This window comes from Bufo gargarizans, chromosome 3 (assembly GCF_014858855.1).
Source record: "Bufo gargarizans isolate SCDJY-AF-19 chromosome 3, ASM1485885v1, whole genome shotgun sequence".
Classification (NCBI taxonomy): Eukaryota; Metazoa; Chordata; class Amphibia; order Anura; family Bufonidae; genus Bufo; species Bufo gargarizans.
Window position 1 is genome coordinate 508,766,361 of NC_058082.1, and position 25,687 is coordinate 508,792,047.

The window sequence follows — 25,687 nt, forward strand, 5'->3', positions numbered from 1 at the left end:
GTTTCGGACAAGATATGGAGAATGTGAAGAAAACAAAATAAATAAACGCGAGGAAAAGGTATCTTTAAAATTGAAGGGACATTACCAACCGAGAATTTATAGACTAAGATTTAGGAAACCCCCCAAAATTATATAAACCAAAGGTAAGTGTTACATAGGAAGATCAAACGCCTGTTTAAAAAGTAGGGTTTTCAGTGCACGCCTGAATGAGAGAAGACTGGGAATCATTTTCAGGGCCAGAGGTAGGTGGTTCCAAAATCCGGCCCCTTGAACCAAAAAAGAACCGTCTGATCTTGTTAACTTGCGGGATGTTAAAATTCACAGAGTTACTAGACCTCAATGGGGCGTACCTGGTGAATTTACATTGCAGGTACAAGGGCCCCACACCATGGAATACCCTATGCATGAAGCATCCAATCTTGAACATCACCTGTTGTTGGACAGGGAGCCAGTGCAAGGCATTAAGAGAGGGAGTGATATGCTCTCGGTGGGCAACACCCGTTAATAGCCTTGCTGCGGCATTCTGCACAAAGTTGGAGGCTATGCAAGTTCTTCTTAGGGAGTCCCATGTACAAGGCATTCGATAGTCCAACCGACTGCTGATTGCTGCTCCGACCAAGGCTTTCCTGAGAGGGGATTCGATGTATTTTAAAATCCTCCACCACCAGTTTTAACTGGTAGTGGCAAATACTAACCACCTGATTTATCTGAGGAGCCAGGGTTAATCTGGAGTCCAAGACCACTCCCAAGTCCCTAACCTGGATGGCTGTCTCAGAGACAGGTCCAAAAGGCAATGGCCATTGGGGTGCTGAGGGTGCAATTTTCTGGTCACTGAATGTATTACATTCAGTTTTGGTGCCATTAAGATTTAGATGATTGGCACTCATCCAGTCCCTCTCCAAGAGACATCTGGCCAAATCGACTTGATCAACTGTACCTTTGGCAAGCCTAAAGTACAGTTGTGTATCATAAGCATGAAACTGAAGATTGTGGCTCCTAATGATGTCAGCCAATTGTCTCAGATAGATGTTGAACAAGACTGGAGATAGGCACAGGACAGTGGGAGATCAGCTGAGTGAAATACCCCCAGCTTCACTCGTTGTACCCTGTCCTGGAGAAATGAGACCATCCACACCAAGGTCTTTCCATCTAGTCCGGCTACCACTTTCAACTGGTTCAGTAACACTTGATGGTCAATAGTGTCAAAAGCGGATGATAGTTCCAGAAGAACTAGGATCATAGAGTCGTTCTGGTCTAATGCCATCAGTAGATCGTCCTGGACATTGACCAGAGCGGTCTCAGTACCCCTTCCGGGTCGGAATCCCGACTGGAAGTCGTCAAGAATTTGATTGGCCTCCAGATATCCCTGTAGTTGTGCAACGACCTCCCTCTCGCCTATCTTTTTCTCCGTCCAAATATCGTAAGAGTGAGTGAACTGAAGACATCCTGATGCATACTAAATGGATTTCTCTCCATTTAGAATGCATTAGGATAAAACTGATCAGTTTTAGGACTGAACTCAATACCGGAAAACTTTAACGCAAGTGTGAAAGTACCCTTACCCTAAAAATCTACATATATGAATCTGCTCGGCTCTTCCTGCTCTATAGCATGCTGCCTGCAGATTGCATTGCATTTCATGGTCATGGGTTCTCTTTTGTACACTCTCTGGGACATTATTTTATGATTGTATTTTAGTCATTTTGGGGTAAAAATTTTTTTCAATAGTTCTTTATTAAAAATGTTCAGCCATTAAAACAATGGGTTTGCAAGCTGTCAGTTGTGTTTTCTTTAAATCCCATCAGCTGACGGCTCATGTAGAGTTTATATCTTTGACCTCAACACTTATTTAACCGCCTCCAGACCGCCTAACGCACGGAATGCATCCTGGAGGTGGTCGATACATTCCTCCTGGACGCATCCGTGCGTCATCTCGCGAGAGGCGAGATTTCCTGTGAACGCGCGCACACAGGCGCGCGCGTTCACAGGAACGGAAGGTAAGCGAGTGGAACTCCAGCCTGCCAGCGGCGATCGTACGCTGGCAGGCTTAGTGATGCGATTTTTTTTAACCCCTAACAGGTATATTAGACGCTGTTTTGATAACAGCGTCTAATATACCTGCTACCTGGTCCTCTGGTAGTCCCTTTTGCTTGGATCGACCACCAGAGGACACAGGCAGCTCAGTAATAAGTAGCACCAAACACCACTACACTACACCCCCCTCTGTCACTTATTAACCCCTTATTAACCCCTGATCACCCCATATAGACTCCCTGATCACCCCCCTGTCATTGATCACCCCCCTGTAAGGCTCCATTCAGACGTCCGTATGATTTTTACAGATCCACGGATACATGGATCAGATCCGCAAAACACATACGGTCGTCTGAATGGAGCCTTACAGGGGGGTGATCAATGACGGGGGGGGGGGGGGTGATCACCCCATATAGACTCCCTGATCACCCCCCTGTCATTGATCACCCCCCTGTAAGGCTCCATTCAGACATTTTTTTTGGCCCAAGTTAGCGGAAATTATTATTTTTTCTTAGAAAGTCTCATATTCCACTAACTTGTGTCAAAAAATAAAATCTCACATGAACTCACGGAATCCAAATGTGTAAAATTTTTTAGACATTTATATTCCAGACTTCTTCTCACGCTTTAGGGCTGCTAAAATGCCAGGGCAGTATAAATACCCCACATGTGACCCCATTTCGGAAAGAAGACACCCCAAGGTATTCCGTGAGGGGCATATTGAGTCCATAAAAGATTTAAATTTTTGTCCCAAGTTAGCGGAAAGGGAGACTTTGTGAGAAAAAAAAATAAAGAAAAATCGATTCCTGCTAACTTGTGCCCCAAATTTTATTTTTCGATGAACTCGCCATGCCCCTTTTTGAATACCTTGGGGTGTCTTTCCAAAATGGGGTCACATGTGGGGTATTTATACTGTCCTGGCATTTTAGGGGCCCGAAAGCGTTAGAAGAAGTCTGGGATTCAAATGTCTAAAAATGCCCTCCTAAAAGGGATTTGGGCCGCTTTGCGCATCTAGGCTGCAAAAAAGTGTCACACATGTGGTATCGCCATACTCAGGAGAAGTTGGGGAATGTGTTTTAGGGTGTCATTTTACATATACCCATGCTGGGTGAGATAAATATCTTGGTCAAATGCCAACTTTGTATAACAAAATGGGAAAAGTTGTCTTTTGCCAAGATATTTCTCTCACCCAGCATGGGTATATGTAAAATGACACCCCAAAACACATTGCCCAACTTCTCCTGAGTACGGAGATACCAGATGTGTGACACTTTTTTGCAGCCTAGGTGGGCAAAGGGGCACACATTCCAAAGAGCACCTTTCGGATTTCACCGGTCATTTTTTACAGATTTATATTTCAAACTACTTCGCACGCATTTGGGCCCCTAAAATGCCAGGGCAGTATAACTACCCCACAAGTGACTCCATTTTGGAAAGAAGACACCCCAAGGTATTTCGTGATGGGCATAGTGAGTTCATGGAAGTTTTTATTTTTTGTCACAAGTTAGTGGAATATGAGACTTTGTAAGAAAAAAACAAATAAAAAAATAAATCATCATTTTCCGCTAACTTGTGACAAAAAATAAAGTTCTATGAACTCACTATGCCCATCAGTGAATACCTTAGGGTGTCTACTTTCCGAAATGGGGTCATTTGTGGGGTGTTTGTACTGTCTGGGCATTGTAGAACCTCAGGAAACATGACAGGTGCTCAGAAAGTCAGAGCTGCTTCAAAAAGCGGAAATTCACATTTTTGTACCATAGTTTGTAAACGCTATAACTTTGACAATTTTTTTTTTTTACCCAAACATTTTTTTTTATCAAAGACATGTAGAACAATACATTTAGCGAAAAATGTATATATAGATGTCTTTTTTTTTGCAAAAAAATCGTTAAATTTCGATTAATAACAAAAAAAGTTAAAATGTCAGCAGCAATGAAATGCCACCAAATGAAAGCTCTATTAGTGAGAAGAAAAGGAGGTAAAATTCATTTGGGTGGTAAGTTGCATGACCGAGCAATAAACGGTGAAAGTAGTGTAGTGCAGAAGTGTAAAAAGTGGCCTAGTCATTAAGGGTGTTTCAGCTAGGGGGGTTGAAGTGGTTAAGTCATATTCTTATCAGTTTGATAAGAATTGAACTATAATAAGTGTTTGAGGTCAGAGATAAGAGTTCTACATGAGCTGTCTGCTGACAGGGTTCAAAGAAAGCACAACTGAGAGCTTGCAAACAGACTTTTAACTCTTGTATTTCAGCAATGGTTGAACATTTTTTTCTTTTCTCTCTGTTTTGTTATGTAATTGAATATAAATAAAAATCTAAATACATTAATAATCAATTTTACAAGAATTCCAATCCCCAAATTTCCAAATATTAAATATGAAATACTTTCAGAAATAATATACACAACCCATGTAACTGCCAGGAGAGAGGAGAGAAAGAAAAACTAAACAATCCAACGTCTAGGGCAAGCATGTCAAACTCAAAGGCTAACATGGGCCAAAAAAACAAAATTTAAGTTTGTGGGCCGCATCAAAAAAAAACAAAAACATTTTTTTTACAATATAATGCAGACGGATCCGTTCTGAACGGATCCACCGTCTGCATTATATGAGCGGATCCGTCTCAGACGGATCTGCTCTGAACGCAAGTGTGAAAGTAGCCTTAGGGGCGAGAACCTGGGATCTTTCATCCCTTGTCCTATTCAGCTCTATCAGGGTGAATAGGACTTCACACTGTCCCTGCTGCTCTGTGCCTTGTGCACACAGCATCAGGGATGTTACCATGGCAACCAGGGCTTCTGTAGCGTCCTGGCTGCCATGGTAACTGATTGGAGCCCCAGGCTTACGCAGCTGGGGCTCCGATCAGAAGCTGCCACTGCACCACCAATGAGGGGGAGGGGCGAGGTCCCTGTGGCCACTGCCACCAATGATTTTAATACTGGGGGGGTTGAGAGGGGGGGGCACACTGCACCACCAATGATAAAATACCCCTTTATACAGGAGGCTGGTACTGGCAGATCAGCAGTTAACCCCTCAGGTGCGGCACCTAAGGGGTTAACTGCCTCTGATCGCAGCTCCCTGTCAGCGGCAGGGTGCCGGCAATGCGATTCTGCTGCCGGCACCCGCCTCCTGTATTGTGTTAAAGACTGACTTTCACTATCAGGCCACACAGAGCGGCGCCCAGCGATGTCTCAGCACTCACCATTAGTCCTGGGCGCCGCTCCGTTCGCCCGCAGTGCCCCATTACTGTCTCCTCTCCTGCTCCACATGCTGCTGATTACGATCGGAGCGATGGGAGGAGACATCAGCTTCACTAGTCGGCGTTCCTTCTTCCTGGCTGTAGCGCTGTCCAATCGCAGCGCAGGGAGAAGGAACGCCCACTAGTGAAGCTGATGTCTCCTCCCATCGCTCCAATCGTAATCAGCAGCATGTGGAGCAGGAGAGGAGACAGTAATGGGGCACTGCGGGCGAATGGAGCGGCGCCCAGGACTAATGGTGAGTGCTGAGACATCGCTGGGGGCCGCTCTGTGTGGGAAAGGGGAATAGTCCTATCATTGGTGGCTCAGTGCGCCCGCCCCTCCTCCGCCCCTCTCTCCTCATTGGTGGCGCAGTGCGCCCGCCCCTCCTCCCCCCTCTCTTCTCATTGGTGGCAGCGGCAGCAGCACAGGGGGGAGGCGGGACAGCTTCCTTCTCCCTGTGCTGCTGAGAGAACATGAGCGCGCCGATAGCAGCACGCTCATGTTCAGAGATACTAGACTGCCGGGCCGCAAAGATATTCATTGCGGGCCGCATGTTTGACACCCATGGTCTAGGGAAACCACATTTTTTCCCCTACATAGGGGCGGCTCTTTGTTCTATAGTAGATCTGTTCATATCTTTTAACCAACTGGATCAAATTCTCCCATTCACTTATCTGGGGGGAGTTTTCTGTACACCAATGTTGAACCATCACAATTCTAGCAAGCATTATTATCCTACTAATAAACTTTTTCCTCCTTATATTTACTTCACTCAGGTTACTCAAAACCCTTTTTAGCCAATGCCCGTTTTAGCTTCCACTATCCGCATTACTTCATCCCAAAAAGAATGATAATCCCAGATAAGGCGTGAGGAATCTGCAATGTCTCCCTCACATCTAGGACACTTGGAGTTGTCTCTATATTTAAACCTATAAAGCAGGCATCGTTAAACTGCGGCCCTCCAGCTGTTGCAAAACTACAACTCCCAGCATGCCCAAACAGCCTACAGGTATCGGCCTACAGCAGGGCATTGTGGGAGTTGTAGTTTTATAACGGCTGGAGGGCCGCAGTTTGAGGATGCCTGCTATAAAGCATAGTCAGAGTGTAATAAAGGCGGTGTAGGATGGTGAATTTTATAATACTTTGATTATTACAGATAGAGACCTCCCTAATATTTTTATATATCCTATTCCAATTTTCAACAGTGATCTCCCCAATATCCTTACATCACATTCTTGTACTTTTGAATATAATGGTGCCCACCATATCTCTAATAATGTTCTTATACACTGCTGATAATGAAACTCTTTCAACCCAAGTAGACAAGAATAGGACATGTTCTATTTTTTTTGCGGGCCCGCGGCACGGAGCAATTGAAATGAATGGGTCCGCATCCTATCCGCAAAAATAATGGAACTGACAGGGAAACAAAATATGTTTGTGTGCATTAAGGCCTTACTTTGTGAAAGAATCTCTCCCTCCACAACTGTGAAAAATATCTGACACCCAAATCGATCCAGAATGGGCAATCTGAAAGAGTCAAAAACTCTAATATATATTATGCCAAATAGGAGTGATGGAGCAAGAAAAAACAGTCCCCAATATCTTCTTTAACGTGTCCCAAAGTAAATGTACCATTTTTGAAATCGGACATCCTTTAAACCCGACTATGCTCATACAACCTGACTCTCATAGATCAATGATGGCTGAACATTTTTAATAAAGACCAATTGAAAAAATAATTTTTAGCCCAAAATGACTAAAACACAATCATAAAAAAAATGCCCCCAAAGGAGTACATAGCCTTTAAGCGGTATTTGATTCTTCACATTGCTGTATCTGTCACATGTGTTTGTAGAAGGGTGTATATAAATTACCCCTATATTCCTATGTTGTATGGCAAAACAAACTAGCCCAACATCACAGAACCATTTAATGAAAATGAAAGAACCTAACCTGTGAAACTGGCTAAACTTTGTAAATGAAATGCTCAATTTAAACCTCATGAGGGTGAATTATTATACTGAAATACACCTATATTAGGCGTATTTCAGGTGCAGATGGCGACACAACGGTTAGTTGCGCCTCCATCTGCAACTTTTCCCCGCTCACACCAGGTCTAGAAAAAGGTCTAAATGTAAGACAGCAAGGAAGCCGTTGCCTCTTCCTAATTTTGGCGGAACCACCATCAGCTTGGGGCTTTATTAAGATTGGCGTCTAAAACACCAGTGTTAACAAATGTGCCCCCATATCTTGTCTTTCATTGCATTACTGAAAAACCACTAAAAACTGCTATTTGCCTATCCACAAGTAAATAATATACCGTAAGCTTTTTTAATTCAATTTTGTGAGTAATATATCATCTGTATATTAATCTGAATTCTGCCTATATTTCCAGCAGCACTTCCATTACCGACACAGGAAGCCATCCCACCAGGTAACGCTAGCTTAAAGTCTATAATGGTATTGTGTGTGTGACCAAAGCTAATCACATTAAGGCCTCATGCACACGACCGTTCCGTTTTTTGCGATCCGCAAAAAACGGAAGCCGCCCGTGTGCCTTCTGCAATTTTCAAAATGGAACTGACGGCAAGAATAGGACATGTTCTATCTTTTTTGCAGGGCTACGGAACGGAGCAACGGATGCGGACAGCACACAGATTGCTGTCCACATGCTGCTCGGATGCGGACCAAAACAACGGTCATGTGCATAAGGCCTAACAGTGAGTCCTCTGAGGTCTCACTGAAAACATAATTTAGTCCACAAGAAAGCTACAGTATGCAGGAGCAGACTGGGAACTTAAAGTGGCCCTGGAAAAAAATACTAAAAGCGGCCCTGTTTTGTAGTTGGGTCCAAACTGATAGAAAGCAGGACCAGCAATACCATATTGTGGCACATTATACCACCCCAACAGAACCAAATACCACAGTCCATCACAAAATACTGCGGGCAGCAAAAAATATATCCCCAAAAACTCCCACTGGCTGGCCGCGAGGAGGTCCCAGACGGCCCCCTGGGCATTGGCCCACCGGGAAGTTTCCTTGTAACGTCTATGGCCAATCCACCCCTGAAGTTATGTACTGAAAAACCTCAGCATCTGATTACAGCATATAAGGGGTCAGTGTGGGGATAAGTCACTCCCCGCTGACTTCTCCCTACTCAACTAACAGGTTTCACCCTGTTTGTGGTTGTTTATATATAGAGAGAGAGACCTGTCCATCAAGCCAGCAAATGTCAGCAGGAGCCACCCTCCTGACCGTTCTACCGTTTCCAGTTCAGTTTTCAATTCCATGCTTTTGTCTCAAACACTGCGGCATTTCATAGTATACTATAGCTGTTTTTAACTATGGAGCCTTTCAGAATTTTTTGTCACCCATGGCTCAGGAAGCATGAAGCTGCTGATTGGTTCTTTTCAAAGGGGTTGTGCCAAAATTACAAGTTATTCTCTATCCGCAGAGAATAAGGGATAACTAACTGATTGGTGGTGGCCCAATCCGCTGGGCCCCCCACCGATCACAAGAACGGGGGTCCCGTTCCCTCAATCTGATGGAACTGCAGTTCGAGCATGTGCCCTGCCGCCCTATTCATTTTCTATAGAGGTTCCACAGATAACTGAGTACAGCGCTCGGCACAACCCTTTCAACTCAACATCTAAGCAGCTTACAACAGGTTCGCAAGTAAGATGTAAATGCTTTTTGCAACTCTGACACATTTACCCTACTTCTAAATTAACATTATATCTTTAGTACATTGCTGGTGAAAATCTCCCAATTTATAGGATCATGTGCCTAGACTTTAATGGGCAACCACTATCCAAAAGGATGTCCTTTTGGCATAGACTTTTTGGGACACTTCAGGATCCCACAACCCTGAAGTGTCCCCATTTAAGCATTAAGAAGAATAATTCTGTTAAGAATTTCCTATCTTTTGTGGGGTTTCGCTCTGGTAGACAGGAATAGTGGACACAGTATAGAGGCAACAACAAGTTCTTTGGATCAAACAGTTCAGTGTTGTATTCACACTTTAGGCAAGTGACAAAACAGTCATAATCAAACAAAAAGTCACCTTGCGGTGTTGGTGGTAATTCACACCATGCAGCAATTCTGCCTCAAAGAGTCCTTGTTCATAGCAACACCAACCTGTTTTCACGCCAAACAGGTAGCAAGCCTTCATCCAGACACAAGGCTCCCAGATCCCAACATAGAGACCTGGCTTCTGAGCCCAGCTGCCTATTTAAGGATAGCTAGGTGATGCCAAAACCTGGACTGGAACTTAGAATCCAGTCCGGTATTTGATCTCACCTGGCTGTAAATCAGCCCAGCAGCACATGCTGGGAGGAAAATACCTCCCTTGCCAAGCAAAACCTCTCACTGTGTCACGCTATATACAAAAAATGTTCTTTCTCTTTTTTATTTATTTTTTCCCCCTTTTAAATAACATGTTAAAGGGCTTCTGTCACCCCACTAAACCTTTTTTTTTTTTTTTTTTGCTTACTTATAATCCCTACACTGCGATTTATGGCTACATGATCAAATTAATCATTTTGGTCCTGTAGATTTAGTTTAAAACAAGCTTTTAAAATATGCTAATTACCTTGCTACCAGCAAGTAGGGCGGCTACTTGCTGGTAGCAGCCGCATCCTCCGATCGTAAAGACGCCCCCTCCACATTGTGATTGACAGGGAACGGGATCGTTCTCTGCTGGCCCTGCCTGTTTGCATTTAAATTTTGCGCCTGCGCCGCGGCCGTACCTGTCTTCAATTGGCGCAAGCGCACTGAGAGGCGGCCGCTCGCTCGGCCGCTCTATCCTCAATGCGCCTGCGCAGATGACGTCACATCTACACCCGGCGCAGGCGCATTGAGGATGGAGCAGCCGCCTCTCAGTGCGCCTGCGCCAATTGAAGACAGGTACGGCCGCGGCGCAGGCACAAGATTTTAAATGCAAACAGGCAGGGCCAGCATAGAACGATCCCGTTCGCTGGCCCTGTCAATCACAATGTGGAGGGGGCGTCTTTACGATCGGAGGATGCAGCTGCTACCAGCAAGTAGCCGCCCTACTTGCTGGTAGCAAGGTAATTAGCATATTTTAAAAGCTTGTTTCAAACTAAATCTACAGGACCAAAATGATTAATTTGATCATGTAGCCATAAATCGCAGTGTAGGGATTATAAGTAAGCAAAAAAAAAAAAAAAGGTTTAGTGGGGTGACAGAAGCCCTTTAAGCCTTTATTAATTACCTCCTCGTTGTGAGCAGTCTATAACAACTGACATATGCAAATCATTCAAAGATTCTATAACTAATGCATTTTCTTTTTTCCAGAACATTAAGAGCCCCCTCTGCCAAAACTAAAAGGTGTGCTGATGGAAGGTGAAGTCATTTTGAGAGCAGAGTGTGGGGATTATCAATCATAAATATGCTGACGATTGTCGGGAAGGAAGCATGCCTTCCCAACAACTGGCTGCTCGTTCAGTAATGGAGACCGCTGCATTTACATGCTGCGATCTCCTTCACGGTATTCGGACGAGGGATTGCTTTTTGCATTGTTCCTGAGCAGCAGATTGCTTTTTGCATTGTTCCTGAGCAGCAGATTGCTTTTTGCATTGTTCCTGAGCAGCAGATTGCTGTTTAGACAGCACGATCTGCTGCCCAGAAATGATGATTGACGGACAGAACATTTACACAGGCAGACTGTTGAGAATGAGAGTTATTGCCCCATAAATATGACAACCCAAATCAGCTGAGCAAGGGCAGGAGGATAAGAGGCACAAACCTCTGATTGTGCTTCTCTTCTAATCTAGAGGAACAAAGGTTGACATACTAAAATCTGATTGGTCAAATCCTTGCTTCCATTGATGACACCGGGCAATTACAGGACAAGTACTATAAACCTAATGTTAATGCTGGAAATATCTGGAGATATTTAAATTAGCTTAAATAATGCATGTTAAATGATTAGTCTCCAGACTGCACTTAAGTGCACTTAACCCACCACCACCACACCTTTCCACTTCGTGGCTTACATAGTGATTAGTCCAGAGACACTGAGGACAGCAGGATGACACGAGGCACTGAGGTGTTCCAGCAAAGCTCTCATGGTCCAGGCTCTCACCTTTCACAGTGAGGTCAGGAGGAGAAAGGGGACCCACACTCCAGTACCAGCCTTGGGAAGGCATGTACCAGAGCTGGCTGGTACTGGAGTGTGGGTTCCCCTTCTCCTGGCCATACACATGAGATAAAGATTGGTTGGAATTGCCAATTCTGGCAGACTGTGATTTGAAAAACTGACACAAACTCTTGTCAAAATGTACCGTAATAAGCCATACATGAAAAGTTGTGCCGTTGTCAGGCGAAACTGCATGTTTATGGCATGGTCGGCAAAATTTGTCCAATCATTCACCATTGTCCTTAAGAACCAGTGACTCTGTTATTTTATTTTATTTTTTTGTTTTTTACATTTTTAAACTGGCATGTTGCTGCTGGGATAGTTCGTACAAACGATACAACGAACGACTGATGGCCCGCAATAAATGGCCAGCTTTACCACACAGTGGGAGAAGAGCCAAAGAGGAGGGCTGACAAAAGGAAAGGGAGGGGTATTTAGGGTGAGGGAAGCAGGACCAGTGAGCTAAGTAGGCAGCCATCATACATAGTTGTAAGCTGAGGAGAAACAGTGTGTTTTTAGGCTTACTAATACATTTGTAGTATGACTGGGATGCAAATGAGCTCTTAACAAGCTGTTCCTCTAATGTCACCAGATGTAAGGCACCTATCCTATAAGTCAATGTTTGACCCATTAAATAGGCCTTGAGACATGACTTGGATATTAAATAAGCCAGCACCTAATCTGCAGAGAGGTTTTTTGGGGTGATGGTCCCTCATCAGTGCAGAACAGAGAGTACTGGTTCAGCTGCGTGAGAGGCCCAAGTCAGGATTTGGGGGGGTACTATCTCTCCTTGGGGAGAGAGCGCCTTATTCAAAAATATCAGACATGGGCATGTATGTGTTCCACATATGATGGCCTGTTCATGTGAAATGATATACGGTAAATGTTACTTCATAAACGACACTAGATTGTTACCCCTGAATTTCTGTAATCAAATATTTTCACCATGAAAACCTAGAAGTGCAAATGTTAATAGTGAGTTCACATTCCTTAATTCATTTTAAATAATGTGGCAACCCTTTCTGAATTATCTCCTCATTGGGAGCAGTCTATGACACTGACAAATTTTATAAAAAATATATAAAATATTCCATAACATGAGGCACAAATCATGTTCTTTTTTTTTCCAGCACCTGAAGAACCCCCTCTGACAAAACAAGAAAAATCCAGCCAGCAAGGTAATTGTTATTCAGAAAAATGTACAATGTGAAGAATGGTTTCTGAAATGTGTGCTGACGGAAGGTGAAGTCCTTTTGGGAACAGAGTTTGGGGATTCTCAATCATAAATATGCTGACCATAGACTTAGGATGACGGCAGATATCTCAGCCTATTCCCCCATAAACCTGATAACCCAAATCAGCTGAGCAAATATTTTAATGTCAGCAAGGACAGGGGAATAAGTAGCACAAACCTCTGGTGGTGCGTATCTCCTAGAGCAGGGATTCCCAACCTGCGGCCCTCCAGCTGTTGCAAAACTACAACTCCCAGCATGCCTGGACAGCCTTCACCTATCAGCTTACAGCAGGGCATGATAGGTGAGGGCCGCAGGTTGAGCATCCCTGTCCTAGAGCAACAATGACCTGTCAAATCTTTGCTTTCCTTGATGACACGTGGCAATTAGAGGACAGGTACTATAAGCCTAATATTAATGCTGGAAATATCAGATTTTCGGTAGTCTAGATCAAAAGGGTTTTCAGGATTTTTATACTGATGACCTATGCTCACAATAGGTCATCAGTATCTGATCAGCAGTTGTCGGACACCCGCCGATCAGCTGTATGAGAATGCACCGTCACTCCTGTGAGCGCCGCTGCCTTCTTCCAGCTTACCAAGCACAGCGCTGTACATCGGCCTTATTGAATTGAACTGCGCCTAGGCCACGTGACAAATGAACAAGTCATCACTGGTCTAGGAAAAGCTGAGAGAAGGCCACAGTGCTCACAGGAGAACCAGTGCTTTCTCAAACAGTTGATCGTCAGGGGTCCCGGGTGTCGGACGCCCACCGATCAGATACTGTCATCAATATTAAAAGAAAAAATGGAAAACCCCTTTAATGAGTAGTCTCCAGCTGGTAAACTAACCCCCAACACCACTACACCACGTGGCTCATATAGTGATCAGTACAGAGACATTGAGGAGGAGGTTGGGGTTAGTAGGATGACAGAAAGCACAGAGGTGTCCCAGCAAGGTTCTCATGGTCCAGGCAGTCACAATGTTGTACACATCTTTCAGGAATTTATTACATTTACTTATTGCATTATTACTTTTACTTACGGTTTACAATGCGAGGGTGCATTTAGACTGTCACGTACTGTAGCATTCCTGCTTCAGTGTACAGGTGCCTATCTACTCTTTATACTGGAAATCAGTGTCAGTCACATGGTCCAGGCAGTCACAAGTCACATTGAGGCCAAGAGAGGAGGGGTTCCACACATCAGTACCAGCCTTGGAAAGCCTTGAGAAGGCATCTGGTTGAGCTTGGGTCACACTTTGTGGGAGAAGAGCTGAAAGTGAGGGGTGACAATGCTGTTAAAACCCCTGGGAGAGGGAGCATGGCAGTGGGGTTAGCTACGGTGAGGGAAGCAGAACCAGTTCACTGAGTTAAAAAGAAACCTTCTCACTGGTTGTGCTGTTTGTGTGAGCGTCTTTTACAGAAAATGAAAACCACCCACTTTGTTAATATGTGAGTAAAATGTGAATTACAGAAAGCTGAGGTGGTGCGCCCAGTCACCTCTTGTAAACAGGGTTGTGCTGCCAACAAATGATTAAACTGCATTGGGACGAATGATCGTAGTGACGATCATTTAACCCCATACAGCAACGCTCCTTGCTAGATGTACATGCATGTAATCAGTGGGCAATGGTCAGTAATTGCCCACTGGTTAGCTCCATTTACATGCAGCAATGATCAGTTTCTGCTGTATGGGAATGAATGATCGTTACTACAATCTATCGGCCCATGTAAGAGGGCCCTTAGTGTAGGACCAGACATGGCAGAACTGCAAACTGACACTGTTTTCTACTCTTCATTAAAAAAAAAAATTGGGGGAAATATACAAAACCACATGGCCATTATCAATAAACACGTAATTGACAATCAAATTTTATAAATAATATAAACGGCAGCGACTTGCATGGTCACCACATCTGATCCTACCCTTAGGCCTCATGCACACGACCGTAGTTCTGGTCCGCATCCGAGCCGCAGTTTTTGCGGCTCGGATACGGACCCATTCACTTCAATGGGGCCGCAAAAGATGCGGATAGCACTCTGTGTGCTGTCCGCATCCGTTGCTCCGTTCTGTAGCCCTGCAAAAAAAATATAACATGTCCTATTTTTGTCCGTTTTGCAGACAAGAATAGGCATTTCTACAATGGGCCACCCATTCTGCAAATTGCGGAAGGCACACGGGCGGCTTCCGTTTTTTGGGGATCCGCGTTTTGCGGACCGCAAAAAACGGAACGGTCGTGTGCATGAGGCCTTAGTTTAGTTCATGTGTTTTACATTTGTTCAGCACTTCAGACCACACTATTTGGTAAGATAAGTAATCTATTGTTCTTTTTATTTAGAAATTAACGGAATCACACCGAGCTCACACGAAGAATTCGTAGAAATAATGAATAAAGAAAAAGATGTAAGTTTGATTCATTAGGATTCATTCCTTGATGAATGTCATGGTTTGGCATGTTTTACATGATATGATGGTAGATATTAGCCAAAGATTTCCAGCTACGTGAACCAATACTGTTTAGAGCTGATCTCACTTTCATTACATTTTTTGGTCCAAAGAGGTCAGGGACGATTTATTCACATCCCCCAGTCTTGTCATGGTTGGGAACAATTATGGCAGTTTGACCGCAACATGTGAATAAGTGAAACATTACTAAACTCAATGCACTTGTCTGTGTATAAATCAATTAAGTATTTTTTGATAGCTATAGAACATCTCAGCACTGGCTTGGAAGTCCACAAGAGACAACTAGGCATGACACAGACGGATTCTGGTCAGCATAGAAATATCACTAGGTCTTTTGGCTGTTCATATGAAATGTCCTTGTACAAGTATGCTGTTAAATATACTGTTCAATGTCATAATTCATTGCCAATTTATGTAAAACTTCAGAAACCCACTAGAAACCATAAATATTGGGCTTATTAGAGAATCTCCATGCCCAAATAATCAAATGATATCACTTGTAGAGCAGCAGTTTGCACTTCAGAGCTCTTCGTTCTAACTGTAGGAACATTTTTGAGGCTATAAGTAACTGCATTTGGTCACTCATGCATACCGGTATATAATTACACGTCAGACTCCCTAATTTCACCTACCCCTCCTCTACTTGTGCCAGTCTACTTTAATCAGTATAAAGAGTAGATAGGCACCTGTACACTGAAGCAGGAATGCTATACTACGTGACAGTCTAAATGCACCCTCGCATTGTAAACCGTAAGTAAAAGTAATAATGCAATAAGTAAATGTAATAAATTCCTGAAAGATGTGTACAACATACAAGCTGAGCAAGACACACACTGTTTGGGCATACGCTTAGCATGTAAGGTTCATTGATGATAAATGTAAATGCATCTGAGATCTGATAATTTTATAGAAACACTTCCATCAAAAATTGTATTATATCTAGTCTGTAAAGACCCTATTAGACTGCACGATTTAAGGCCAATGGTCGGGGATATTAACGTTTGTTCGCTGATTATCACAGCACATGTGTAATCAGGTATTCGCTGCCGATCATCTATAGAAAAGAATGAGGGAGGAACGACTGCGGTAGCAATCGTTCCTCTCTCATTCGGTAGCAATCGTTCCTCTCTCATTTAAAATTTGCATCAGCCTGTGTAATCAGGCCGGTGCAAACAAGCACAGATGCAGTAGATGATTATCATCCATCAGCACTCGCACTGCCCAAAGAATGGTACACCATGTAACTTGTAGTGAAGGTAATCATCTTAATAGTGGTTGTAGTTGTGAGTTATCCCTCCCTCTGATCCTCAGCTGTGTCATGTGACCAGCGCAACTAGTCTCCAGCTGACACAGCCTCTTATGTGTGGACAGGAAGTCACTTTCATAGGCATAAATAGAAAAACTGACCTCCAGTTCACACATAAGAGACTGTGTCAGTTGGAGATCAGAGTGTCAGTCACATGACACAGCTGAGGCCCAGAAGGGAGGTTATAACTCACAAATACAGTCACTGGTAAGAAGATTACCTTCCCTTTAATTTAAATCACATACCTTCCTAACAGGCCAGAGAATAACATTTTTTGTTGGAGAGCTTCTTTAATAATTCCATAGGAGACTTCCATAAGGAGGGGGGGAGGGGTAAAACTAGAAGAAAGACAAGAGCTGTGATGGCTGTGTACTTGCACATTTATTTTGTTAAGAAAGAAACGATACCTACATTATTGACAGGGTCACATTAGTCGGACCCCTACCGATCAGACATTGATGGTACATCCAAACAGTATACACCAGTGGGCGGTCTGAGAAAACACTAGGGGTGCCCGTTCATAGTGCGGCCCTGCCGCAGGATCTTTATGCAAATTACCTCTAATTACCAGAACCTGCACCATCTACGGGCACCCTAAGCAAGAGTGGGATTAGTGCAACAGCTGAAGCCACTGGTTGAAGATCACTGCAATATAACCAGTTTTTTTCTTTTATACAAAGCAATGGGATTATGGAAATATTCAGCGATAAATGTTTTTGTTTCTTCCTCTAGATATATCCTATACGACAGAAGGGCAACCGAAAACGCTTGGCTTTGATTATTTGCAATATTAAGTTTAATGATAAAACTATTACGGAGCGGAAAGGGGCAAACTTTGACATTGACGGAATGGGGGAACTATTAAAAGGATTTGACTATGATGTACAATTCGAAACTAATCTGACAGCTGAGGTAAGGACTGGTATATAGCTGTACATACAGCACATAAGAGTGAGAACAGTCTATATTAGTATAGTCTAATAACTGCTTTAGGCATACCTCCCAACTTTTGAAAAGCCAAAGGAGGAACAAGATCAGAATTCTGCATAGTGCACTGAGGCCTGTTTTTTTTAAAACCAAACCATGCCCCAAATGAACTACAGACACCTAATCCCGCTCAGTCCCCCTTATGCCCCCCCACAGTAGAATGCCCTCTTGTTGCCCTCATCTCTGCCCTTTCACAGTAGTATGTTCCCTTAGTGACCTAACACAGTAGCTATGCCCTCTTAATGCCCGACACAATAGTTATACGCTCTTAGTGTCCTCTCACAGTAAGAATGCCCTGTAAGTGCCCCTACACAAAACTTATGTTCCCTTAGTTATCCTTTCCAGCAGAATGCTCCCTTAGCGCCCACACACAATAAGAATGTGCCCCTACAATAATGACCCCTGAGTGCTTCCCCACAGTAGAATGCCCCACTAGTGCCCTTTTCACAGTACAATGTCCCCTTAGTTCTCAGTCACAGGAAGAATGCCTCCTTAATGTCCTCACACAGTAAAATGTCACCTTAGTGCCCCCTCACAATAGTGCTGTCCCATTAGTGCCTCCCCCACAATGATGCTATCCTCTCAGTGCCCCATTAAAATGGTGCTGCCCCCTTAGCGTCCCCTCAAATAGTGAAGCCCCTATAGTATTAATAAAATAAAAATGTAATAATCACCTAGCCTCATTCCCCTGATGAACAGAGACCCATAGTTCCCCATCTTGTGCTTTCTCCTGCTTAGCAGGCGCGTTAACATCACTGCATTGTGCTGCCTGCTGGGGAGTGTACAGGCTGGCAAATGGTGGAGCAGGGAGCTGATGTCACCCTGCTTCACTATATTATTCACCTGTATCTGCATCCTCAGGACACAGATACAGTGGAAATCGGGACATACCTCAGCCCTCCCAGGACGGTGGACAGCCACCCAAAACCAGGACTGTCCCTAGATGGATGGAAGGTATGGTAGGCCAGGGCCACAAAAGGACTAAAAGTGTGAGTATCACACTATTGTAATTGTGAAAGATCATAATGTGATACTGTGTCTAACGCATTCCTATGGGGCCTCTGTTATGTATGCAGTGTTACAATTCCCTGTAGAGCTACACCCTTGAAGGGGTTTTCCCATGACAAATACTTATCACCTATCCACTGTATGAAACAGCTGGAAATAGCCGAGTACAGCCTATCCCCTATGCTGTCGTATCCTATTCTGTGGACTGTGAATGTTTGTCATGAAATAACCCCTTTAAAAAAAGGTTTCCAGTTTTGTGTAATTAAAACCAATTTGTTGTAAAATGAAATCATGTAATTTTGTACATTATATGCCCTGGCCTCATCTGATAATGCATGACACCATCTGGTGCACACGTCATTATTAGGGTGGCCACTGACTTCACCCCAGAAAGCTGGTCCTCACCGGCCACACCCCAAACCGATAAACCACGCCCCACCTCTGTGAAGACACGCCCACATTCAGTGAAGGGGGACTGCTGGGGTTAATAAATACTGTTAAGGGGGGAATGCTGAAAGGGGTTAATAACTACTGTGAAAGGCCTTCACAGTAGTTATTAACCCCTTTCAGCAGTCCCCCATTTACAGTAGTTATTAACCCCTTTCAGCGGTCCCCCATTTACAGTAGTTATTAACCCCTTTTAAGTGTTCCACATTCACAGTAGTTATTCCCCCCTTTCAGCAGTCCCCCATTCACAGTATTTATTAACCCCTTTCAGTACCCTCTTCAGTGTAGTTATTTATTCCCCTCTTTGCTCCTACAGTAGTTATAATAAAACCCTTCAGTAGCCATTCACAGACTGTCTTTCCCCCCTTTCAACTTGAAGTTTCACAGCAGACTTCCCCCCTTTCAGTTTCAGCAATCTATTTCCATTCCCTCCCCGGCCCGGCCACAGCAACAGTACAGTCTTCGCCAGTAAGCTACTACGACTACCTGCGCAGCTGCGCTCACATTCGGCTGGCAGTGGTAGCGCTCCTCAGAGTCTGTCTTCCACTTCCCTTCCCTCCGCGCCTGAATTGACTGGTGCGGATCTGCAGGTCAGCTCTGTGTGTGACGTCAGTCAGCGATTTTGTCAGTGATCCAGATCATGTGACAGAGACTGTGAGTGATTTAAAGTGCCCCTTGCCACAGAGTTGCCGATAACCGCAAAAAAGGAAGACTTCTGGCCGGCCTGGCCTTGAGCCGGACGGAGGACCAGGAGTCTAAAAACTGGACTGTCCGGTCTGAAACTGGATGTCTGGCCACCCTACTCATTATACACCGCTTAACAATGAAACTGCAACACCAAGAAGGACAAGCTGTAAGGTTATGCACATCTAGGAAATAGCAGATGTCGCTAAGATGTGCAGATAATCAAATTTTCAAGCACCTAGCTCCAATCTGTGGCAAGTGGGAGGGGCATGAAAGCCAGACTGAAAGCAATGTTTTTTAGCCACATTAAAGGGACACTGGCAGGCCCTACAAACATATTTTGATATTCCTATGCAGTCATAGGTCTATTAAAGTGTATTTACCCCCTGTCCGCATTGTAAACCATGTAAAAACAACTTTATATTCATCTGTCAATCACATTCCTTTGTGCCCATGGGGCGTTTTTTCTCCTACCTTCGTGCCCAGCTGCGCCCCAACTGTCGATTCCTACCGCCGCCCAGCTCATTATTATTCACTGCGCTGGACGGCTCTTACATTCCCCGATCCTGTCAGATCCCGGAATATCGAAATATGTTTATAGGGCCTGTCAGTGTCCCTTTAAGGCTCAAAAATTGGATTAAAGAGGACCTGTAACAAAAAAATGCAATGCAATCTGACACCACCATCTTATAGCACAGGAGGAGCTGATCAGATTAATATATATAGTTTTGTGTGAAAAGATTCAGTAAAACCTGTAATTTATACATTTATAGCTCTGCGTTTTCCACCTCCTGTGAACAGCTATCGGAACAGGAGGAGGAGTTATCAGTGACTGACTGCATCGTGTGTATAAGTGAACACAAGAGATAGCTGATAACCCCCCCCCCCCTTCAGATTGCATTGTATTTTTGGTGACAGGTCCTCTTTAATTTTTAATAACAGGTTCCCTACTCAACGGTGGACACGCTGAATCATGACACATGTTTACATATACATACACCATATGTATGCAACACACATAAATACACCATATACATGGTACACACACATAAATACACCATATACATGGTACACACACATAAATACACCATATACATGGTACACATACATAAATACACTGTATATACACTACACACACATACCACCCAACTAAGGAGCTAAACTATCCTCGGTGCGCGAATGGAAGTGAACATCTCCAGCTGCCCTGCTGCTGCCAGGGCACCGGATCGGGATTCAGCCGGTGACTGGAGGGAACTGGCTAAATCCCATGACTGTCTTTAAGTCATGTGGGATGATTTGTGTGATGCCTCCTGTTCATCGATGTGGCAATTATTACCACTTTATAGTCAGAGACTGGTCTGTAGACCACATGGGCAACGCCATGAAGAGTCCTTCACAAGAGAACATTACACCACTCTTAGGCCTCATGCACACGACCGTATGTATTTTGCTGTCCGCAAAAAATATGGATGACGTCCGTGTGCATTCCGTATTTTGCGGAACGGAACAGCTGGCCCCTAATAGAACAGTACTATCCTTTTCCATAATGCGGACAATAATAGGACATGTTCTATTTTTTTGCGCAACGGAAATTAGGACCCATTGAAATGAATGGTTTCCGTATAGGGTCCGCGGAAAAAATATTAGTTTTTCATGCACACAAACTTATTTTCTTTCCGTGTCCGTTCTGTTTTTTTTTTGCAGACCATATGCGGAAGCATTCATTTCAATGGGTCCACAAAAAAAACGGAAGTTACTCCGTGTGCATTCTGTTTCTGAATGTCCATATTTCCGTTCCGCAAAAAAATACAACATGTCCTATTATTGTCCGCATTACGGACAAGGATAAGACTGTTCTATTAGGGGACAGCTGCTCTGTTCCGCAAAATACAGAGTGCACACAGACATCATTCATATATTTTGCAGATCCATTTTTTGCGGACCGCAAAATACATACGGACGTGTGCATGAGGCCTTACTCCCGGGGTTATGGTTCGTGGTGGTATAAAGTATGGTAAATATTACTTTTAGAATTAGTGACTTTTAAAAATACCTTTATTTGTGATAGTGCGGGTATAGGTATGTATCTAATTTTCTTCCCTGGTTAGGGTCAATCTAGGGATTTAATAGTCTTAGGTTCGGGGACAGGGAACCCCCACCATCAGGGGGTGACCCTGGGCTGAGCAGATAATAGGGCCGATAGGGTAAGCTTGTGTCTGCCCTGCCCTCTCTCAGACTCTGTCCTTTTTTGGCGTCTTTCTAGAACCTTTAAGCCTATAGACAGTAATGTGTCACCAGTGAATGTTAAGTCTAGGGGTCACTACTCCCCTATCAAAAGAAATTTATATATAATCCTTTTGAATTGTAGTACACTTGTTGGTATATACATACCTATACCCGCACTATCACAAATAAAGGTATTTTTAAAAGTCACTAATTCTAAAAGCAATATTTTGAAAACTCGTGTGATAAGAAATTTTAAAATAATCAAATTATTAGGCAATTGTTGTATAAAGTATGGTAGCCTGCAATCCATCGGCGGTAGCTGTGCTTACACACTATAGGAAAAAGCACTAGCCTATGTCCGCTCCCTCAGTCCCCGGTCAGCACTTTTCCTATAGTGCACAAGCGTGGCCACCGCTGATGGATTGCGGGGTGGTCGTAACCATTGAATCCAGGAGTGTAATAATGAATCCAGCCAGCAAACGAAGCAATATGGATAATATTACATTATTAAGTGCCTTGTATTAACTTATGCACACAATGCAACTTACGCCACTTACTGAAGTGACACAACCCCTTTAACAGTCTGCAAGTACGCTGGTCTCGGGTTCTGCATGTGCAGATTTGGTTGTGGAAATTTACCACGGTGTGCAGATGAAATTTGTTAAAATCTCATCCACTTTGCTGGTACTAGTCATAAAATCCATGTCATTCATTGAGTTAGGCCTCTTTTACACTACCGTTTTTTGTTTCCATTTTGCGGGCCGTTTTTTGCGTTCCGTATACGGTCCGTATACGGAACCATTCATTTCATAGGTTCCGCAAAAAAAACGGAATGTACTCCGTATGCATTCCGTTTTCCGTATTTCCGTTCCGTTGAAAGATAGAACATGTCCTATTATTGCCCGCAAATCACGTTCCGTGGCCCCATTCAAGTCAATGGGTCCGCAAAAAAACGGAACACATACGGAAATGTCTTTTTTTTCTGAACCATCTATTGAAAATGTTATGCCCAGCCCAATTTTTTCTATGTAATTACTGTATACTGTATATGCCATACGGAAAAACGGAACGGAAACAAAAAAACGGACCGCAAAACACTGAAATAGCCATACGGTAGTGTGAAAGAGGCCTTATGCTGTACTTATCTTGTCATATACAGTATAAAAAAAAGTAAACCACCAAATATTCTATAAAGTGCGTCCATTTTGTAATAATGTTTTGCTAAAACATAATTAGCTTTTTATTGGCGATGATGTGAATGCGCTGGAGTTGGTGCAGTTGAATGAGAGTACATTATTTGTCTTGTTCTCTTTTTACTTTTTAGGAGATGAAAGCCACAATGAAGACTTTTGCTGCTCGCAGTGATCACAAAGACTCGGACAGCACCTTCCTGGTTTTTATGTCTCATGGAGAAAGAAACATCATTTATGGGACCGATTTTAAAAGAGAATACATAGAAGGCCAGGAAAGATTGACCGGTGACGTCCATGTTGATGCTATCCATGATACCTTCAATAACCTAAACTGCCCAGGACTGCGGGATAAACCAAAAATAATCCTTATCCAGGCTTGTCGAGGACGTAAGTTAAAGGAATGTAACATTTAAGGGCTCATTCACACGACCGTGGTTTTTGGTCCGCATCCGAGCCGCATTTCTTGCGGCTCGGGTGCGGCCCCATTCACTTCAATGGAGCCCCAAAAGATGCGGACAGCATTCCGTGTGTTGTCCTCATCTGTTGCTCCGTTCCATGGGCCCACAAAAATTATGAGTCATGTCCTATTCTTGTCCGTTTTGCGAGCAAGAATAGGCATTTCTATAATGGACCTCCTGTTCCGTTCCGCAAATTGCAGGAGGCACACGGGCAGCATCAGTGTTTTGCGGATCCCCAATTTGCGGGCCGCAGAACACGGTACGGTCGTGTGAACAAGCCCTAAGAAATACGTTTTATTATGACGCTGGAGAGAAAATAGGGAGTGCATTAAAAGCACCCATATATTACACATGCTGCATTGTCCACATTGTGATGGGACAAGAGGTCCTTTATGTCACAGATCACACCCGTCAGCATTGAAAAACCTTCTGCTCGTTCTTCTCCGTCAGGCTTCCATCGCTCTTTGAAGGCCACAATAACATACTTTCCCACATTTATTAATCCTGTGCCATTTGTAAAGAGTGGCCCACATTTAAAGGGAACGTGTCAGCAAAAAATATCACAGTTTTATTTTTAACCCTTAGAGGACCCTTCGATTTTCCATTTCTTTAGCGTTTTTGGTTTTCACTCCCCGTCTTGCTATAGTCCTAACCTTTTTATTTTTCCATTCACATAGCCTTATGAGGGCTTTTTTTTTGCAGGACAAGTTGTACTTTCTAATGGCGTCATTTACAGTTGCATACAATGTAGTGCGAAGTGGGGAAAAAAAATCTAAATGGGGTAGAATTGGGGAAAAAAACTCAATTCTGACAAAGGTTTTTTTTATTTATTTTTTTAACACCGTTCACTATGTGGTAAAATTGACCTGTTATCTTCATTCTCCAGGTCAGTACGGTTACAACAATGAAAGAAAATCAAACTTTAAAACTCCAGTACGTTGCCACAAAGATTTGCCGCTGCAGGTCCCAAAAGTGAAGTGGGCACAATTCACAATTCAGTCAATGCGTTTCGTGGAACCACGCGTTCCCTATCCAATCAGGAGAAAACCTCTTTAAGCTCAAATCTTCCACTTCAATGTATATAGGCAAAACATCAGGTCCCACAAGTATCCTCTTCCACCAGATATTCCTGTGGGATATCAGAAATCGCACTGATAGTGAAGCACTGTAACTCAATGCTAACAACACTCGTATTATTATACTCACGGGCGCAGGTGATAATGCAGGCACATCAGACCAATCCAAACGCCTCGTTTTTTTCTTTCTTCTTTTTCTTCGACGTAACTATATGGAGTATGTAGAACGCTCCAATAGTGAAGCATAATTTCATATTAGTTACTCTTTAATGTTACCCAAGTCCCACCCACCTCCAGGAGGATAAATGACGAGCTGAACAGAAGTGCGGCACGCTGATAAACACATGAAGCACATTTTATTATCTAAGTAACCTCCCTAGGCCAGTCTGCAGCACTTCTAGGGATTATAGCATACATTTCAGGAATTTAAAAAGAAAAAAAAAACAGTTTTAAATAATCCTGGCACAGGGTATCCATGTGCTATGCCAAGAGTTACTAATCGTCCAGGGAGCACAGGCAGGAGCAGCAATGTTCACTCCTGCCCTTACTCTCAGCGCTGCTGCGGCCCTATTGATAAAATGTACTCCGTACAGCGGTGTACAGAGAACTGAGTTATAAGCGCTCCAGGGAACGGTGCGCTTTAGGGAGGGAAAAGTGTAGTAATAAATAGAAGGTTAATAAATAAAGTATATTAGAGATAGTTTTATTAGGGCACTAGGGACAACATTTTAAAAGTTTATGTAAAGGTTTAGTTACTCTTTAAGGAAGAATGTATGTGACCTAGGGCTAAATACTCTTTTGTACAGGTAAAAGCGAATATTTCAGACTAAGAAACAAATATTTTTATGCAGATAATAAAAGCCGGCAATTGGTCAGTGACAGTTCTCAGCCGTCCCCAAGCAAACAAGAAGACCTAGAAGATGATGGTATGCGCATGATTCTGAAGGAGACGGACTTGATCTGCTTCTATTCAACAACACCAGGTATACAAATTACTAGCACTAAGGGGGTCATTTATTATTAGATATACGCCAATTTTTGGCATACATCTGCCGCAGATTCCGTCGCAAAGTGGATTTGCAGATGAATCTGCGACTTCCTCGCTTACACCAGGTCTAAAAAAGGGGACGGTGTGGCCTTTCACTTTCTACGTCTGTTTTAGGCGTA

The 25,687-nt window shown here is 43.5% G+C and overlaps 1 protein-coding gene across 4 annotated transcripts in view; it reads left to right on the top strand.

Annotated features, from left to right (window-relative positions):
- Nucleotides 1-25,687, top strand: part of LOC122930493 (caspase-1-B-like) — a 57,488-nt gene that overhangs the window by 14,281 nt on the left and 17,520 nt on the right. For 2 of the 4 annotated variants that reach the window (XM_044283937.1, XM_044283939.1), the window contains exons 3-8: nucleotides 7,672-7,710; nucleotides 12,567-12,614; nucleotides 15,008-15,072; nucleotides 17,174-17,353; nucleotides 23,118-23,373; nucleotides 25,372-25,503. In XM_044283937.1, coding sequence (XP_044139872.1) covers nucleotides 7,672-7,710; nucleotides 12,567-12,614; nucleotides 15,008-15,072; nucleotides 17,174-17,353; nucleotides 23,118-23,373; nucleotides 25,372-25,503 — 720 coding nt within the window. The remainder of the gene's footprint in view (nucleotides 1-7,671; nucleotides 7,711-12,566; nucleotides 12,615-15,007; nucleotides 15,073-17,173; nucleotides 17,354-23,117; nucleotides 23,374-25,371; nucleotides 25,504-25,687) is intronic. The other 2 variants (XM_044283938.1, XM_044283940.1) reach the window with 1 other exon arrangement.